The sequence below is a fragment of the Carlito syrichta genome, unplaced genomic scaffold (genome assembly GCF_000164805.1).
Source record: "Carlito syrichta isolate Samal-C Ts95f unplaced genomic scaffold, Tarsius_syrichta-2.0.1 Scaffold230419, whole genome shotgun sequence".
NCBI lineage: Eukaryota > Metazoa > Chordata > Mammalia > Primates > Tarsiidae > Carlito > Carlito syrichta.
The window spans coordinates 167,233-180,366 of NW_007174515.1; the positions used below are offsets into that span (position 1 = coordinate 167,233).

General features: G+C 36.8%; 1 protein-coding gene across 1 annotated transcript in view; it reads right to left on the minus strand.

The window, feature by feature from the left end:
• Positions 1–13,134, minus strand: part of LOC103253446 (NADPH oxidase 4) — a gene marked incomplete at its 5' end in the record, with an annotated part of 101,570 nt that overhangs the window by 21,702 nt on the left and 66,734 nt on the right. Inside the window, one exon of the mRNA XM_021709441.1 lies at positions 9,839–9,920. Coding sequence (XP_021565116.1) covers positions 9,839–9,920 — 82 coding nt within the window. The remainder of the gene's footprint in view (positions 1–9,838; positions 9,921–13,134) is intronic.

Below are 13,134 nucleotides of genomic sequence, written 5' to 3' on the forward strand. Positions count from 1 at the left end.
ACTGCCAGGGGAGGAGGAGGGCACACCTCAACAAGGGTACCTACATAATGAACATTTGTATACCTAACCCTGAGTTGTACCCCACATCTTTAAAATAAAAAAGAAGAAAAGAATTTTAGGACACAGAACCACACAGAAGGAAGACTATGTGAAGACACAGAGAAAATGGTCATCTACAAGCCAAGGACAGAGGCTTCAAACACACACACACACACACACACACACACACACACACACACACACACCAAAACAAAAAAACATTCCCCAAGCCCAAAAGCTATGGAGTCTGAAAACATGAATGAAAGCTGAGGATGCAAGATGGGGCAAGAAGAAAATAAATGGCTTTCAAAGTCACTTGGATGGAGAATCACATCTTAATTTATCTCCTAGAAAGTGCCTACTTTCTCAGATTATTCCGAGACTTTAGCCACTTAACCTCCAGCTAGAGGTTCAGCTTGGTCCTATCCTTTAACCAACTCTTATCTGAGGCAGAAATGAATTATGCTCTCACTAAGCACTAGGTCGTCCTTGCTGCTTGTCCATTAGCTTTGCACTAAGAGAGCTTCTTGACTTATCAGATGTCTTAGCCAAAATCTTTACAGTTTCAGCAGTGCCTCAGTTTTACAATTCTGATGATGAGATTTTTACTTGTGAATCCTAGCCCAGAGGTTGGGACCTGTTACCTGCTAACAGATCAGCTTCCTTCAGTCACCTAGCTTGCCTAGTTTTTCAAGTATCAATAGCTTTAGGAATCCTCATTATTACGAGGGGCACCAAAAAACAAAAACAAAACCCAGAACCATCTTTCAGAGGACAGGCCTCGTGTAGTACATTCGGAATTTGTTCCTCTGGATAAAATGGTCAACCAAAGTTTTTATCTAGAAGTTTTGAGAAGGTTACATCACGATTTGTGAAAGAAAAGTCCCAAGTTGTGGCAAACATGTGACTAGTTCTTCTATCATGTCAACACACCTGCCCATATCGCACTGGGTGTTCAGCAGTTTTTGACCAAAAACAGCACGATCCCTGTGCCCCATCCTCCCTATTCACCCAATCTCGCTCCCCTATCCCAGAGATCCTTTTTGTTTGTTTCCCCAGATGGATAAAGTCCTCAAAGGAAAATGTTTTGCCAGTGTGGAAGAGGTGAAACAAAAAATGGCAAAAACACTGAAAGGCATCAAAATTAACAAGTTCAAAAACTTTTGAGAAGTAGAAAAAGTGTCTCAATAGTTACTTTGAAGGTGACTGAAGTTTAAATACGTAAGAATAAATATACAATTTTTTATAAGTTAATTCTGAATTTTTGGGGGGTTCCCCTTTGTACACTCCAGTCAGAATACTACCTTTTTTAGATCTCTTGCCTGGCAGATTTTGGAATTTCAGTTACTTTATAAAAGAAAGTCTGAACTTAGGGAAAAGAAGATGAGAGACAACAATCCTTTAATGAAGGACAATACTAAAATATTATACTCTAAAAATGTTACGAATATTGCAATTGTGGAAACTACTAAAACAGTCCCCACTGCACACAGGCAGGACACAAGAGAAAGGGCTTTTTACTGACAACTCATCCTCCAAATAAGTCCCATCACCAGAGCCATCTTTGTCAAGCAAAACAATGCATCCCTTCTGGCAGGATCTAGACTGGAGTGAAGACACTAAGACAGCCCACATGGAAGAGCCTCTCCCCCACCCCCGAGGTGAGCTACAGCATTAAGAAATGATAGAGCAGAGCTGATTCCACTTTTCTTCCACTGGACTCTGAGTCCCTCAAAGCCATATTCTATACCCTAATCATTTTGTATTCTCAGTAATGGTGACTGCTTCTGGTACATGATGAATACCCACTAAATATTTGATGAATGAATGAATAGAAGTGTAAATGCATAAGTGCATGAAAGGCAGTCTAGCTGAGTTAAATAAAATGTGTGGACCAAACAGTGCGAATGGTGATGAGAATCCACTTTTGCAAAGACCAGGTACTTAATATCATTTTATTTAAACATCACAAAGTCTTACAGGATGAGATTAGATCAGACACTGTGTCTTCCCTCAAAGAGACATTAGAAGGAAGGTCTCTTCATTATCACCATTTAAAATAAAGAACAAAAAATAAAAATACAGAGGCTAAAAAATAGTCTCAGAGAGACTACCATTTGTCCTCAGTCATAAAGATATAAATCCGAAGGTGACTCTCAAGTGAAGTCTGAAGTCACCCAAGACTCCTTTTTTGTTCAGTCTCCCTGTTCATTCGCTTTCCTTCCAGCCCAATAGCCATCACATTCTGCCAAGTGTGCCTCCTACACATTTAGGCATGTATCTGATCTGCCATATTACTATCACCACAGTATGGATCCTTTATCACTTCCCACCTGATATGAAATTGCCAGCTAAATCATGTGCTAGCCTCATGTGGTGCCCCATGACCCTCTGGTTTCATGAGAAACCTATAAAATGTATTAATAAATCGAATTACCTTTGTCCTTTGCTTCAAAACCCTTCATGGCTCTCTACTGTCTTCAGAACAAAGTCCTAGTTCTTCAAGTGAAAGCCCAGGCCTTTCATGAACTGGCCCCTGCCCACATTTCTCCTTATACCTTCACCCCTTGAGTGTGCATACGTGTATGTTCACATTCACCATGCACGCCCTGTGTGCTACACACACACACACACACACACACACACACACACACACACACACACACATATACACACACAATTTTTAATGATTAGGAGATGACCCTCAATGACCCAACCATTTCCGTAGCTCCATACACTGTTTTGCCCTTTGTTCTGCCTAAATACCCTTCTCTTCATCTGGTCCATCTCACTTATCAAGATTTTACTTGAGGAGAACATTAAACTTTATATGCATTACCTAGATGGGCACTTTCCCTTTTCTTCTCCCCAAAAATATAGTGCATTTCTTTATGTGTAAGTCTCAACACACTGCTACAATTTCTTCACTAAACTCTGATTCCACTTTTCTTCCACTGGACTCTGAGTCCCTCAAAGCCATATTCTATACCCTAATCATTTTGTATTCTCAGTAATGGTGACTGCTTCTGGTACATGATGAATACTCACTAAATATCTGATGAATGAATGAATAGAAGTGTAAATGCATAAGTGCATGAAAGGCAGTCTAGCTGAGTTAAATAAAATGTGTGGACCAAACAGATCTGAGTCTGAGCTCCAGTTCTGTTATGTGAATTTGACCTGGGCATTTATACAAATGCTTGCAAAGGCATTTACTTCTTTGAATCTCAGTCCTCCAATCTGTAAAATAAGTGAAATAGTACTATTTAATTCATACAGGAATGGCAAACATTAAGTTAATAATGCATGTAAATAATTCCTGGCATATACAGTGTTCATTATGTGCTATTATTTTTTATTATTATGAATATAAATAATTTGGCTCAGATGACAATTACATAACAGATATGCAAATAGAACAAAAATTACTGAAGAAAGAGGGAAGGTCTCTAGAAGAGGGAATGAAATTTGGGTAGGATAAAGAAAGGAAGTTAAGCTGGAAAATAAATGAAATCTGGAAAGGTCACCTGAGGCTTTGCAGTTCAAAGATATTACCCAATATCACCCTTGGAAACCATTTTTAAGCAGCCATTAGAAATGAGATTGAATTGGGACACTGTTTTTATTGTCCAAACAATCAAGGTTGTTCTTTGGCAGCAAACCAAGCCAAAAAGAAACGGCTCTGAATTTTGTCATCAATAATATTCCTTTCTCTAAACAGTTCTGATATTAGGCAGCTTAGAAAATTTGATCTTTATGGGAACCAAGTAAAAATGTTTCATTCCTGTATTTTCAAAATATTTTTAAACATATTATGATTAAACCTTCCAAAGTTACTGGGTCATGTTTTGCTGACTTATCTGCCAAAATGGTTACAAGCCATTTGTGGACAAAATTTATGCCAGATGTCCTCAACCATTTTTACATGTCCGAGCTGCATTTACAATAAGAATATAGTATAACTACCTTCTAGTTCACATACATTATGAACCTAAATCATTCAGAGGTAATGACAGTAACACCAATAAGAAATGGGCAATAACACTTCTTTCTCTATCTCCCTTTGTTTCTTTTAACCCATAAATCAGCAACATGTGTTTTGTATTAACTATGCATTCTCTTCTTTCTTTCCACTCATTTGTCTCTTTCTGACAACAATCACACCTGTCCATGCTCTGAAAATTTTCATGAAGCAATATTTACAATTACATCCTGATGAGAATGGATGCTCTGGCTTTGGCAATGGATCAAATAAAATTTACAAATATAAGAATGTAATTAATGAACATTCTTATATTTTAGAACAATGCTTGCCAGCACTATTGCAGGTAGTGTTTTTATAAATGGCTTTCCCTTAAATGTGTTCACATGTGTGCATGTCCACACACACACGTACTTCAGAAACTAGTCTGTTCTCTTCTTCATGTATACTTTTTACCTAAATAAAGAACACATTTCTTTATGTTTTATTATTTGTTAGATATCTCTTGGTAAGTTAAAGATTATGGGGATACTATGTTGACTAAATAGAGACCTTGCCCAAGAGCCAAATGACCTCAGCATACATTAAACCGATATAGAGAGAATCTACATTGGTGGTGTTATGTTGTTTCTATTTTGGCTATGCTATGCTCCGTAAACATCACTCTCTGACACAACATAATATAGGGCAAACAAGTCACTTCTTAAATCATATTTTAGGTGTTAAATTGGGGATAAAAAGGAACACTTCTGCACTGCTGGAGGGAATGCAAACTAGTGCAACCCCTTTGGAAGACAGTGTGGCGATTTCTGAAAGAATTAGAAATTGACCTTCCATATGGCCCAGCAATCCCCCTACTGGGAATATACCCAGAGGAACACAGATCATTCTACAAAAAAGATACCTGCACACCCATGTTTGCTGCAGCTCTATTCACAATAGAAAAACATGGAACCAACCATGCTGCCCAACAGAGCTAGACTGGATTAAAAAAAAGTGGTCCATATACACAATGGAATATTATGTAGCCATAAAGCAGGACAAACATATGGACCTTGCAGCAACTTGGATGGATTTAGGGTATATCATACTTAGTGACCTATCCCAGAAACAAAGAACAGAGTACCATACGTTCTCACTTATAAGGGGACCTTGAACAATTATTATAATACTATAAAAAAGGAATTGGCAGTAGTGGGAAATTGCTAGGGGGGAGGGGGTTAGGATCGGCAGGGGAGGGAGGGGTGCACCTCATCTACAAGAGTCCCTGCATAATGAACATTTGTCTACCTAACCATGAATTATACCCCACATCTTTAAAATAAAAATAAATAAGAATAAAAAAATTTTAAAATAATAAAAAAATAGATACCTCACTAATAAAGTCTATATCTAACATTTCAGCAAAACAATAAAAAAAAGCGAGGAGAAAATCTCAATGTAAATCTGTATACTGGGCTATGAATGAAACAAATTCTAGTTGTTTGAATTAATTCTCAATTTTCCAGAATTGTCACAAAATTACAAATTTGTTGACTTTCAGTTATCTGCAATAATGAATATATGAGAGTATATTTGAGAGATAATATAATTAAGAGAATAAATGAGAGTATTTAAAACCATGAATAATCCAAAATTATTTTAAATCATATCTAGATATACATAAATCTCTGTCCCTTTCTTGATTTGTCCCTTCCTAGAACTCTCTCCTCTCCTACCCAACAGTCTTTATATGGGCATTCTTCACATGCCCAGAGTGTTTGCTCCCATGCCCTTCCCTGGACCAACCCAGCACTCCCTAGCCACAAGATAAATAGAATTATATTATCTCTTTTCTGTCCCACCCACACTTCCTAAAGTAGACATTAGGTGGGAAGTTGGAAATACTTAATATTCTATAATTTAAATAAACATGTTTAATCTAGAATTATTTACATAAATATCACTCAGACCCAGAAACTTTTAGAAGTTATAAAATGAAGCTCACAAAGATGTCAAAGGGTCACCAAAACTGCATCTAGCAATAATTTAAAAATATTGGCTGGGCACAGTGGCTCTTGCCTGTAATCTCAGCACTTTGAGAGGACAAGGCAGGCAGATTGCTTGAACCCAAAAGTTCAAGATCAGCCTGGCTAACACAGTGAGACCTCATCTCTATAATAAATCAAAAACTTAGCCAGGTGTGGTGGTGCATGCCTGTAGTCTCAGCTGCTCAGAAGGCTGAGGCAGAAGGATCGATCACCTGAGTCCAGGAGGTTGAGGCTGCGGTAAGCTGTGTGCCCGCCCCTACATTCCAGCCTGGGCAGCAGAGAACGACACCAACTCAAAAAAAAAGAAATATTGAACAAATAGATTATTATAAGGCAGAATCACTCACAAAAATATCCTGAGATAGAGCTATCCTTTAAGATCAAGGTACTTTCCTCAGGTGTTTAGAAACATGCACATCTAGTTAATTCTCTATATAATTTTAAACAAATAGTAATAAATAACACTAGAAACTAGCAATTAATATGGAGTATTTGCTACATGCCAAGCTTAGTTTTGAATAGTTTATCAATTAACTTATGCTTCAAAATGCCCCTGAGTATTAGGTATTGTTTTCATCCTTCTTTCAAACAGGCAGAGCTGAGACACAGAGGTAGTAAGTTGTCAAGGACAAAGTCAGATAGGAAGGCAGCCTGCTTCAGCATCTGTATTCTAACTTCCATAATATGGTGTGTGTGACATCCATCAATGATTTTTATTCTTCTAACTCAACGATGCTGAAAAGAATATCTGCCCTAGGGTTAGGCACTGAAAAATAATTGCTATATGGTATTTCTGTTAAAGATTAGACTACATGGACCATTATTTTCCATGGATTGAATATGTATATTCCCTCCAAATTCTTTTTTTTTTTTTTGAGTTGGAGTCTCACTCTGTTGCCCAGACTGGAGTGCAGTGGCCGCTCCCGGCCACCGCAGCCTCTACCTGCTGGGCTCAGGCGATCCTTCTGCCTCAGCCTTCCAAGTAGCCAGAATTACAGGCATGCGCTACCACACCTGGCCGACTTTTTGATTTATTGTAGAAATGAGGTCTCGCTGCCCAGGCGGGTCTCGAACCCGCGGGCTCAAGCAATCCACTCACCTCAGCCTCCTAAAGGTGCGGGATTACAGGCTGAGCCACCGAGCCCGGCTCCCTCCAAATTCTTATGTTGAAACCCTAATCCTCAATGGAATGGTATTTGAAAATAGAACTATTGGAAGGTAATTAGGCCATGAGGCTGGAGCCCTCATGATGGGACTAGGGCCCTTACAGGAAGATACAGGAGTGAGCTGGCTTCCTCTCTCTCTCCTCTCTGCCATGTGAAAATACAATGAGTGAGAACACAGCCATCTGAAAACCAAGATGAGTGTCCTCACCAGTCACTCGATCTCTGATGCCTTGATCTTAGACTTCCCAGTCTCCAGAAGGGTGAGAAATAAATGTCTGTTGTCTAAGTTACCCATCTATGGCAATTTATTATAGCAGCCTGAATGGACTAATCCACAATGAAGGTCACTTGTGAGACAGCACAGTAAAGGAAACCAAGGGAAATACAGGCATATCTCATTGTATTGCTTTTTGCTTCATTGTACTCTGCAGGAATTGCATTTTTTTAGTAGTTGAAGGTTGCGGCCACTCTGCATCAAGCAAGTCAATTGGCGCCATTTTCTAACAGCATGTGCTCACTTCATGTCTCTGCACCACATTTTGGTAATTCGCACATTTTTCAAATGTTTTCATTATTATTATATTTGTTATGATGATCTGCAATCTTTAATGTTGCTAATGTAATTAATTTGGAAACCTCAAAAGAAGTTCATATAAGACAACAAATTTAATGAATAAATGTAGTATGTTCTCACTACACAGACCAGCCATCTCCCCTTCTCACTCCCTCTCCTCAGGCCTCCCTAGGCCTTGAAACAAATCTATCTATCTATCCATCTATCTATACATATATATAAATATATGTATATATAAATTAGACCAATTGATTATCTTACTAGCCTCTAAGTGTTCAAGTGAAAGGAAGAGTCACACATCTCTCATTTCAAATCAAGAGCTACAAAGTATTAAGCTTAGTGAGGAAGGCATGCTGAAAGTTAACACAGGCTGAGAGTCAGGCCTCTTATGCCGAACAATTTGCCAAGTAGTGAATGCAGAGGAAAAGTTCCTGCAGGAAATTTAAAGTGCTACTCCAGTGAACACATGGATGATAAGAAATCAAAACAGCCTTATTGCTAATATGAAGAAAGTTATAGGAGTCTGGATAGCACAAACCAGCCTCGACACTTCTTTAAGCCAAAGCCTAACCTGGAGCAAGGCGCCACCTCTTCAATTCTTAGGTGGGTTCATGAAGCTTATGAAAAGAAGTCATCTCTATAACAAAAAGTCCAAGGTGCATCAGGAAACTAATTAAAAGCTGCAGTAAGTTATCCAGAAGATCTAGGTAAGATAATAGATGAAGGTGGCTACATTAAACAATATACGTTCAGTGTAGACAAAATGGCCTTCATCTAGAAGCAGATGCCTTTTAAGATGGTTGCAGCTAGAGAGAAGATGTCAATGCCAGCTTCAAAGATTCAAAAAGACAGACTGACTTTTTCATTAGGGACGACTGCAGGTGTAGACTTTAAGTTGAAGTCAATGCTGTGCTATTATTCTGAAACTTCTAAAGCCATTAAGAATTAAGCTACAACTTGATGAGACCTCATCTCTACAATAAATCAAAAACTTATCCAGGTGTGGTAGCGCACATCTATATTTTCGGCTACTTGGAAGGCTGAGGCAGAAGGATGGCCAGAGCCCAGCAGGTCGGCGCTGGGGTGGCCATGGCTGTGAGCATGCCACTACACTCCACCCTGGGTGACAGAGTGAGACTCCAACTCAAAAAAAAAGAAAAATAGAATTATATTCAATCTAGTCTGCCTTTATTCTTTAAATGTAACAACGAAGTCTAGAGGACAGCACATCTGTTTATAACATGGCTTACTAAATATTTTAAGCCCACCATTGAGATCTACTGCTGAAAAAGAAAATATTCCATTCAAAATATTACTGGTGAACACTATTCACAATAACAAATACTTGGAATCAACCTAAGTGTTCATCAATGAATGAAAAGATAAAGAAAATATGATATATATTCCACAAGAAGAATCAAGATTCCAGCATCCATCAGCTTTTAGGGAAGGAGATGTGTAATAAAAGGCCTGGTACTTCCTTATCAAACTTCAGGAAGACAAAGGCATGTTCCTTCAACCAATCAGTACACTTGCTTCTCAGAGGAAAAAAGGTCTGCCTCAGGTAAGCTAGGGACAGAAGATTTCACTCCCCCCCCACCCCGTTATCAAGATGATAGAGATATCATTCAAATTATAGCTAGTTCGGAGTTATTTTGAAAATCACTCCTACAATATAAACAAATCCTCACATTTAAAGGACAGAAAATAGGAAACCAGATGAGGTATCACCCACAAAATACTGGCCCTGTTGATACAGCATCAAGTAGAAAGTGCCACCAAATGCTGAGCACACAGCTCACTGCACTCCACAGCAGCATCTCAGTCACAGCTTGGGTGAACTTGAAAGCAAGTCTTTCTTCTGCGATGCAGCTGTGAGGAGCCTGAGACATATCCATTATATCACAGAAGATACCCCAGTTAGGGTAAGTTATTTGGGATTTTCAGAAGTGTTTAAAAAAGCTTACATTGTGTCTTTGCCTACCCAAACATCTCCCAGGACTATGCCTATGGCCTTCTCAATACCCAGTAAACTCCTTTTGCTTACTTAGGATAATGTCTTGATTGAATGAAGGGGAGTATCTCAGAGTCTTGACTAGATGGAGGTAGTAGCAAGTCTCGAAATCGTTCTGTCAAAAGAAAAATAAACATCAAGCTGTAAAAAAAAAAGTCATGAAAATAAATTCAAAATGGAAGTATCTCCCATTGTTTTATTTTATTAGCCATTTTGACTGTACATCCCTTAGTAGAAATGTACCCATAATTTTATATACAACTAAAATATGTCTATTTCTCCTTAATGGTGATATATCTTTATAAATTATTATATCTCTACAAATATAAAAATAGCAAATATTCATTAGTATAGACTAATCAAATCTTACATTAAAAGGTTAGAGAAACCACACATGACCAAAAAACATAACAAGAGATATACACTCTCATTAGTAACCATACACCATTAGCTAGCATGCACATTATATGTCATTCAATTGACAGAAATTAGTCTCACAAGACCAAGTATTAGAGAGGATGTTGATCAACACGAGCTCTTTGTACCTTGCTGGAAGGAGGACAAATTGGAACAATAGCTTTTGAAAACAACTTGCCATTGTCTTTCAACTTTTGCATACCCTACAGTCCAATATTTCCATTCTTAGGGCTATGCCCTTTAGAAACTTCCACATGTGTCTTAGCCAACCAGTAACCCTTCATAGCAGCACTGTTCATAACAACAGAAATGGAAACAAGCTGCTCATTGACATGAGAATAGACAGTTTGTGCTTATTCACAAAATGGAATATTAATTGAAGTGAAATTGAGTGACTTCAATTACAAATAAAATCATAGTGTATCATATTAATATAATTTTGAGTGAAATAAAATTCCAGCATATTACTATAGTAAAATATCACTCTTATTGATTTAAAAAAATAAGTAAGCAATGTATTGTTTAGGTTGGTAATATCTGAAACAAAGCAAACCAACAAAAAAAGGAATGATACATACAACTTGCGATAACGGTTACCTTTGAGGAAGGGTAGGTGATTAAAATAGGAGAGAAGCTAAAGGATAGACATAAATAATTGTGTATATTTCATATGTATGAATTATAGTAGCACAAATGAATGAGTAAATGAATAAGTGAAGGAGGATCTGGAAGAATTTAATGATGACAGTAGACCATGAAACCGAGAAAGTTTAATAAACTGCATTATGTATGAAGTTCATAACGAAGGAGAGAGGGAGAAAAGGAGGTGGGAGGGAAGAAGGAAGGAGTAATGAAATGAAAAACAAAAAGGCAAACACGAGGGTTGTGGAGGGAAGATCCTCAGTACTAGCTTGGAAACACATTGCATATTATCTGCATCGCATACAGTGCACACATTTCCAGGACGAGATATTCATTATCTTCAGAGTCATTCCTACAGAAAGCCTTCTTTGAATCCTCTATTGTTCTCTTTACCACTTTCTGTCAAATCTGAAATAGGTTGGCCCGACTGCATACTCCTAGTACACCATACTTTTGGGCTTTCACAGATTTTATTACATTGTGATTTATTGTTACACATATTTGTCCACTTTCTCTCTCCTTACTAGACACAGACATGATCTGATATGCATTGAGGTACTAGATAAATGTTTGTAGAAGAAATATTTCACACACCCATCTTTACTTGATAGAGAAAATTGTTAATCAAAGTTAATTATAATAAGTCAACAAATGGTTATACATCAACCATGAAAAGCAAGGTCATCTGTACTCCATCGTTGACAGAGTTGCACGATAAGGCTGAGCTGGAGTGCAAAGCTAAAACTCCACAGCCAAAACAAATCAATCACTAACCAAAGGTGAGTAATTTTCACAAAATACTGTATATACTTGATGACAACTGTCATTCCTACTTACTGAATAGTTAGATGTTAAACCATTAGTGAGCACAGTTGACACAAAGTATTCCTTAAAAGTAAGATGTAGATTTTATCTTCATATTTTAAAAAATATATTGAATCCAATTTATTTAACTGGTTTCTACTGTTTTTGTTTGTTTGTTTTTACTACCACTATGGCAGTTCTTATATATACTTTAGGAGGAACTAATGAGATCCAAAAACAGATGTGGTTGTACTCTAAAGTCTAGAGATCCAAAAAGCACCATTTATTTTTCTCCTTTGATTATACTTACTCTTTAATTCGAATTTATATTTTTTAAGTTATATTATTGGCTGATCAACTGCTATTTTTATATGTAAAATTAATACTTATTTTAATGAAATGACTAGTAAATCCTTCTGATGATAAACAACACTTGGTTTTCAGTCTGTTTCTCAATTTACGGAGCACCCATTAAATAAGTGATTGATTTGCAATGTTTATCTTTTCCATTTTTTTCCATTTAGTTTTTTCCAAAAATGGGTGAAAAATAAAGTCAAAACCCAACAGCAAACAAGAACTTTACATATCAAGTAAAAAAATTGTTTGATCAAACAGTTATATTGGTTATCATATTCCTTGGGAGCTAAAAGTATAAATTAAAGTTTACTGAATGACTCCTAAACTTGTTTACAAGCAAATAAAAATCAGTATTCTTAATGTGTACAATCATAATATATCTTTTTCTTAGCAATATGCTTTTCTCCTTTTATATAATTACAAAGGATATATGATTATAAATCTGAGGGAAAACATATCCAGTGATGACATCATATTGATAGGACTAAAAACACATATACACACAAATAGCAAAATCAGCATAAAAGCGATCACTTATAAAACAATGAAGAAATCAACAACTAATATGCCTACATTTGAAATATCCTTTACTCTGGTTATCATAAATGCAAAGAATACCAAGCAAACATGAATGAAAGCCCTTGAATAGCTATCATAACGTCAAACAAAAAGTTTACACATACACAGAGAATATACACAGTACCTTAAAATTATATGCTTTAAAAAAGTCCGTGTTTATTATTATATTAATAAATTCCTACGTGTAAATAATTAGTTTTATCCCATGAAAGAGTATTCATTGTTCCTTTTTTTCTTTATGAGAATCAAGATAAATGAGAAAAATCGCCTTAGAACAATTCGAGTAAATAAAAAAAAAAACTATAGTTCTTACATTAGTCCTTCTTTAGTCTCCCAGGTTTCTACCTATCAATTATTAATTAGCATCTCATTCTTACTCTGGTTGTGAGGAAAAGACCAGAAAAATTGGATGTTTTCTTTATTAAGTTACAAAAATTATATAATGCTACTTCCCTTGCAGCAAAATATCAAACCAGAAGATCTACTTCATCAGCAGCCTTTCTCCAGAAAATGGCACAGTTATACAAATA